General features: G+C 50.1%; 1 protein-coding gene across 4 annotated transcripts in view; it reads right to left on the reverse strand.

Annotated features, from left to right (window-relative positions):
• The window catches only part of APBA1 (amyloid beta precursor protein binding family A member 1), a 190,935-nt gene that overhangs the window by 7,909 nt on the left and 176,147 nt on the right, over positions 1-6,879 (reverse strand). For all 4 annotated transcript variants that reach the window (XM_081802828.1, XM_081802825.1, XM_081802826.1 and 1 more), the window contains 2 exons: positions 4,495-4,674; positions 1,976-2,188 (listed from right to left, as the gene is read on the reverse strand). In XM_081802828.1, coding sequence (XP_081658954.1) covers positions 1,976-2,188; positions 4,495-4,674 — 393 coding nt within the window. The remainder of the gene's footprint in view (positions 1-1,975; positions 2,189-4,494; positions 4,675-6,879) is intronic.

The raw sequence follows: 6,879 nt of genomic DNA on the forward strand, positions 1-6,879 counted from the left end.
CAGACCTGTACCTCTGAAACAAATAATACATTATATGTTAAAAAAAAGAAGACAGTAGGAAGGGAAAAAGGAAGGGGGGGGGGAATTGGAGGGGGAGATGAACCATGAGAGACTATGGACTCTGAGAGACAAACTGAGGGTTCTAGAGGGGAGGGGGTGGGGGGATGGGTTGCTTGGTGATGGGTATTAAAGAGGGCACGTACTGCATGGAGCACTGGGTGTTATACGCTAACAATGAACTGTGGAACACTACATCAAAAACTAATGATGTAATGTATGGTGGTTAACAAAATAAAATGAAATTAAAAAAAAATCAGAGAAAATTCTCTTCCCTCTGCATGCTTATAGCACTTCACCTCTATGTTGCCATTAGGGTCCACTGAACCCTTTTATTTTATAAGATTTTATTTGAGAGACAGAGTGAGGGAGTGAGCATGAGTGGCGGGGAGGGGCAGAGGGAGAGGGAGAAACAGACTTCCCACTGAGCAGGGAGCTCGACATGGGGCTCGATCCCAGGACCCCGAGATCATGACCTAAGCCAAAGGCAGACACTTCACCGACTGAGCCACCCAGGTGCCCCAACACTGAACCCTTTTAATTGAGTCATCCTCCACATGCATGCTAATATTTTGGCTTCTCCATAGTTCAGCTCAGCCTAAGGGAGGCCCAATTAAACATGTCTGAATGAAAACGGACATTCGAAGCGCGTTCCTCAATCTTTTTTTTTTTTAAAGTAACCTCTATAGCCAATGTGGGGCTTGAACTCATGACCTCAAGATCAGAAGTCACACGCTCCACGGTCTGAGCCAGGCAGGCACCCCTACGTTCTTTAATCTTTGATGTATATTAAGAAGGGATAGAAGTTATTTAAGTGTAAGATGTAACAAAAAGAAATTAAATGAGGCCAAAGAGGACTGTTTTTTCCTCTGGGTAAGATAACCTTTTGAGGCATCAGAATAGATCTGTTTCATTAAAAACAAAGAGGCACCTATCCCTGCGTCCTTTACACATTCACTTTGACTTCCCACCCTCGGACTGCTCAGCCATGGATGTTGGCTTTTGTGATTTTCCTTAGTTTAGGATAACTATTGCATGGATTCATTCATTTTCCCCTCTCTCTCTCATATACACACATAGAGCTAAGTTCTAGCCCCCAGGCCTTCAGGAAACCCTGAGGGATTCCAGTCTGCCTGTGGGTCTCAGTGCCTGGCATGGAGCTGAGGTCGACATTCGCTGTAGTGAAGGCGGAATGCTCCTACTGGGCCATGCCATCAGCAAGCGCCATACACGCAGGGGCTTGATTTCTAGGAAGAACATCTAATTTCTTCCTCTCAGATACTCACGTTTTAGTCTCACGTGAGTAGCTATCCTCAGCCTTACGCAAGAGTGTCCGTTCGGGCTGAACAAGAGGTAATTACGCTCCGGTGTGAGGGGGAGCACACAGCCTGTACCAGAAGTCCCCCCTTCTCACGGCACGTGTGGATCCCATTATGCAAGCTCCAGGGGATGACACGCTCCCTTGGATCACAGCCACGGCCACCACGAAGGAAACCGTGCTCTCAGACTTGAAGCATTTCCATGATTTCCAACAGGGATGGCCAATCACCTCAAGTACATCTATCTGACTCTAAGCAACTGGATTACCGAGCGGCAGGAAATTCAGTTAAGGCTGAATCTAGGCTTAGGAAAAGAGAGTGCTGTGATTGATTAGTGATGCCTGCAAGGGGCACAGTACAGAGAGTGGTGTTATGTGAGCCAAATATACTGTCTTTGATCTAGGAACGATTTCAGGGAGGAGCCTATATTAGTAACTTGGTGGTTCAGAGCCTGAGTGCGAGCACATGCCTTTATCCGTGTCCTCCCTCCTGTGGGCCCGACACTTAGTGTCTGTTCATGATATGAATGACTGAAAAGCAGTCACATATCATCCATCTGAGGTGTATAACATCAGTCATCTTCTCCCACTTCCAGGTACCTTAATGATGCTCTGGCAGGTGGACAGAGGCAAGCCCACCAGGCTGGTGCCGTTTATGGACATGATCTGGTCCCCGATGTTCAGCTTCCCTGATTTCTCGGCGGGCCCTCCGTGCATCATGTTGGCTATGATCACGGTTGGCAAGATGGACCCCCAGCCAGACTCCACAATCACCACACCTAGGATTTCTCCTTTCTGCTTCTCTATGAAGACCTAAAAGGAAAACACAAAACCAAAAACCTGAATCAGCAACCACCCAGAGTAGGGGCACAAATCAAAGCTTCCCCCCAACTTCCTGTCTTGACTACAGGAGAAAGGCATTTCCTTGATGGTTCTGACCCAGACAAGTCCTGTCTTCTCTCGATTCCATGGCATTTGGTAAGAAATGATGTAACACAGGTTCGTATAATTTCTTGTAAAGCTTGCTCCACATGAGCAATCTTGCCTTGGCCAGATGAACACAAAGGACACCAGGTGCTTTTTCCCCGTAGTTCTTGGGGAGCGGGAAGAGAGGCTGTGTGGGTGGGGACGTCGGTGGTGCATTACGGTTTCCAGAAATAGCTTTTGGATTTTATGCACAGGCTGCCCCATTCCACAGAGCTTCACAAATTCCCTCCCACATTTAAGATTCTTGAGTTAAAAATAAACAAATAGACATTATAGAAACATTTCTTTGCAAGGAGCAAGCTGAAGAGAAAGGAAAAGAAAAAGGGATGCTAAGGTTATCACAACCAAAAGGTTGGAAGCGCACGTAGAAGACCATATTCTAGATAGGCATAATTTTGTGTGGCCTTCCTTGGCAGGGCAGAGAAGACAGGGGTCAGGTTTGGATACCTGCAGTCGGCGAAGGTTTGCAGAGACACTACAAAGGGGCAAGACACTTTCTGGAAGCCTCTGACAAAGAGCGTATTATTTATTTACTCGTAGTCATGGATACACATAGGCTTGAACACACGCCGTTGTGGTGGCTGCTGGGGCCTGACAAAGCCCCTCTCAGGCTGGTGTCCCTTCTCTTGGCCGATGAAGCTCGCGGCTGGCCGCTACTCTGGAGAGCTGCCCAACGGGAGACACTCCCTATGATGGGTTGTTGTGTTGCCCTCGAAATTCGTATGTTGGAGGCCAAACTGCCAGGACCTCAGAATATAACCTGATTTGGATACCGAGTCTTTACAGAGGCAATCAAGTTAAAATGAGGTCTTTAGGGTGGGCCCTGATTCAGGATGACTGGTGTCCTCACAGGAAGGGGAGGTATGGACGCAGACACATACAAGCAGAGATGGGAGACAATGTGAAGACACAGGGGGAAGACCGTTCTCTCCGAGCCAGGGTGAGGGGCCTGGAACACACCCTTGCCCCTCAGCCCTCAGAAGGAACTGACCCTGTGGACACCTTGATCTTGGACTTCAAGCCTCTAGAACAGTGAGACAATACGTTTTTTGTTGTGAAGCGGCCCGGTCTGCTGTAGTCCGTTAAGGTGGCCTGAGCGCACCGAGACACCCCATTCTGATCTTGGTGTCAGTGACTGACTGCCTGCCAAACCCTTTGACCCGAGGTGGGACAAGCCCGCCCTGCGATCTGTGACCCAGAGCCTCCTCTGGATCAGAATGAAGCTCATCCCTCCAGCAAGGCCACGTTCCTCCTCAGCGTCCCCACCATGCTGCTGCCCACCCTCGCTTCTTCCTGAGGGCACTCTCCCCAAAACCCCTTCAACAAGAGTCCCTGTCTCAGGCTCTGCTTCTAGGGAACAGAGGACACCTAACCTACATCACCAAAGAAAAAGATCGCTTTCTCATCAAGGTACTTTTGTCTACTGGATAAAGCCCAAGCCCCTCAGCTAGACTTTCAAGGCCCCCAGTTCTGACCTGAACCCTGTGGGGGCCTCTTCACGTCCTCTTCCACACACACCCTGTGCTCCAGCAGGGCTGTCTCATCCATGGCTCCCCAGACAATCCCTGAGCTTTCTGACCTTCCTGCTTCCGTTACTTTGGCCCAGCCCTCTCAAATCCTTCACGCTTTCCGAAGAACACCCATACCTCCAGACCAGCTCAGATGGCTACGTTCTCCTCCAAAGCTCTGTCTGAACTTGCGGGGCTGCCCCCTGCACAGCATCTATCACCTGAGTCCCAACCCCTGCTCTCTTCTGTCGCGCACAGGGGTGTCTGACTAGCGCTTGTGTCCAGCACCATCACTTACCTTCTCCGTGCCCTTTCCTAGACGGTGGGCTTGGTAAGGGCGGGGTTCAGGTCCTGTTCACCTCTGGAACCCACCCCAAACTTAGCTTAGGACTGCCAGGAGCAGAGGATGCCCCACTGTGGGGACGGCCCTCCAAAGTGGTCTTTAATGACAGGGCCTTATGAAAGGGGAGCCAGAGATGGGCCCGAGCCCTCAGCAACATCCTGCCAACTACACTCCCCCTTGCCCCCCTACCCCCCAAAACTGTTCCACCTTCCTTCCACAGCAGGGCCACCCCACACTCCCGGGCCTTCTGCCTGGCTGGCTGAGCTCAGAGAAGTACCTACATCTTTGCAGTTTTCCGACTTGGAGAAGTGGATCAGGTCATCGTTGTACATGTCCTGGGTGTTGAGCAGGTCACTATACTCCTTCTGGCTGAGATCTTCAGGGTTGATCCCATTGGCCCTGAGGAATTCCTGGTACGCCACGCTGAATGCCTGCCCAATGGACTGTGCGATCAGCTGGGCCTAGACAGTAGCCGGAGAGGGAAGACAGAAGTCAACGGGGCAGCAGGACTGGGAGCCCCAGGCGTCAGCTGGGCCAGTGGGTCTACACGTGGCACAAATCCGTGCCAGAGCCCATGCTCAGAATTACAGGGACATGTTTCATTAGGACAATGACCCCAAGGTGGCTACTGGCATCCAGGGGACAGGAGTCAGAGATGCTGGACTTATGGCCATGTGAAGGACCATCCTACACAGTGATAAGCCATCCTACAACACGAACAATTCTCGAATGTCCCCCCGGATGCTCGCATGCATGTAACACCAGGAGCAAACCATCTGAGGCCGGGACTCAACTTCAATTTATATAAAACACAAAGGCATTAATTGCCTGGCTCTAATTCACATGGAACATTCCAAGAATACAGCTGCTGTGTAAAGTGAGAGATGATGATGATGATTGGCTTTGCCCAGCACTTTACCAGAAATAAGCTTTGTGACTTTGGAAAATCATTAGCATCAATGCTGTTCGTGGTATCTGGGCGGCCAGCAAATCACAGTGCCGTCAGCCCACGTTTGCCGCACAGCGAGGGAATCCTACAGGAGTGTGTGTTCTGCAGATCGATTTTCTTATTGAGCCCTCAATTCAAAATGTCAAACAGAAGTGTTTACGATAGTCAGCGAAATACCATGTTCTCACATCGAAGCCTATTACTCAAGTAGGTGTAAGCATCTGATGGCTCTGCTATTCCTTCCGGAGAGGCTGGGCCCAAGCACTTGTATACTGTAGGAAGGACAACTTTATTTTAGCTTTGCTTTCCTTTTATTTTTTTCTCTGTGTTACATTTATGGCAATACTTCCGCTTGTGAACAAATTTTCAAAACGGGAGATTATATTATCTATGAATTTTATCTCAGGACAGTAACGGGGCATCACATATGTTGTACAAAGGGGGTTTGGGCCCCCTTGGGACCCCTGCTTGAGTCCAGCCCCACATTTTCCAGGTGAGGAGACTGAGGCCCAGACACGTGAAAGAACCTGCTCAAGGTCACACAGCTCACAGGACAGGAACACTGCTTCCGTGGTTCCTTCTCCGGCACTGGGCTTTGACAGCGTCTTCCTGCACTAAGTCATCCAGGCTATGGGTTTGGCCAGTCAGCAGCCACCGGGCACTTCTCACGTGTCCGTGGTGCATTAAAAGCTATCCGAGCACCGCTGCAGCAATCTGGACATCAAGCCTACGACTGAGGGAAGCAGGACGGAGCCACAGGCCCTCATCCTAAGCTCTTGAGGCCATGTTTCAGAATCTAGAAATTTCTGTGTATCACAGAGGTAAAAGCTGCATCTATCATACACTGCCTAAAAACCCCACTAGAACCTGGGGAAGTGCCCTATAAACAATCAGTAATATTCCTGCAGCAAAATGTGTAAGATTCATGGTAAGCTAGACAAATCCTATAAATTGTCTCATGGCAGTTCAGGCAGGTTTATCAGCTGACTGACTACAAAAATCCCTTTTGCTTCTCAGAGCTCTTTTTTTAACCCCCCTAAGATAGATAGATAGATAGATAGATAGATAGATAGATACATAGATTTATTTATTTAAAAGATTTTTATTTATTTGACAGAGAGAGAGCGAGCGAGAGCAGGAACACAAGCAGGGGGAGTGGAAGAAGGAGAAGCAGGCTTCCCGCCGAGCAGGGAGCCCGATGCGGGGCTCGATCCCAGGACTCTGGGATCACGACCTGAGCCGAAGGCAGACGCTCAACGACTGACCCACTCAGGCGCCCCCCCTAAGATTTATTTATTTTAGAGAGAGCGCGCGCGCATGAGTGGGGAGAGGCAGGAGGCGGCGGAGAGAGAGAATCTCAAGCAGACTCCACGCTGAGCGCGGAGCCCAATGCAGGGCTCGATCCCACAACCCTGAGATCACGACCTGCGGCGAAATCAAGAGTCGGACGCTTACCCCACCGAGCCACGCAGACGCCCCTCTCAGAGCTCTTTAGACTGCGGAATGGTAGGTCTGTTATATCGTCCCCACTGCACAGGCAGGGAACAGAGGATGACAGTTAAGGTGTTCACTCCCTGGGAAGGGGGTGACGCGGGGGCTGAATCCTGGCAGATGGATTCCAAAGCCCACCCTCGCACCCACCACGTGGGACTGCCTCTCCGTAGAAAAACAACGAAAATCTCCAGAGCAATGTTATAAACACACACACGCACACGCA

The sequence above is a fragment of the Leptonychotes weddellii genome, chromosome 14 (assembly GCF_054177405.1).
Source record: "Leptonychotes weddellii isolate Sample4059 chromosome 14, ASM5417740v2, whole genome shotgun sequence".
NCBI lineage: Eukaryota > Metazoa > Chordata > Mammalia > Carnivora > Phocidae > Leptonychotes > Leptonychotes weddellii.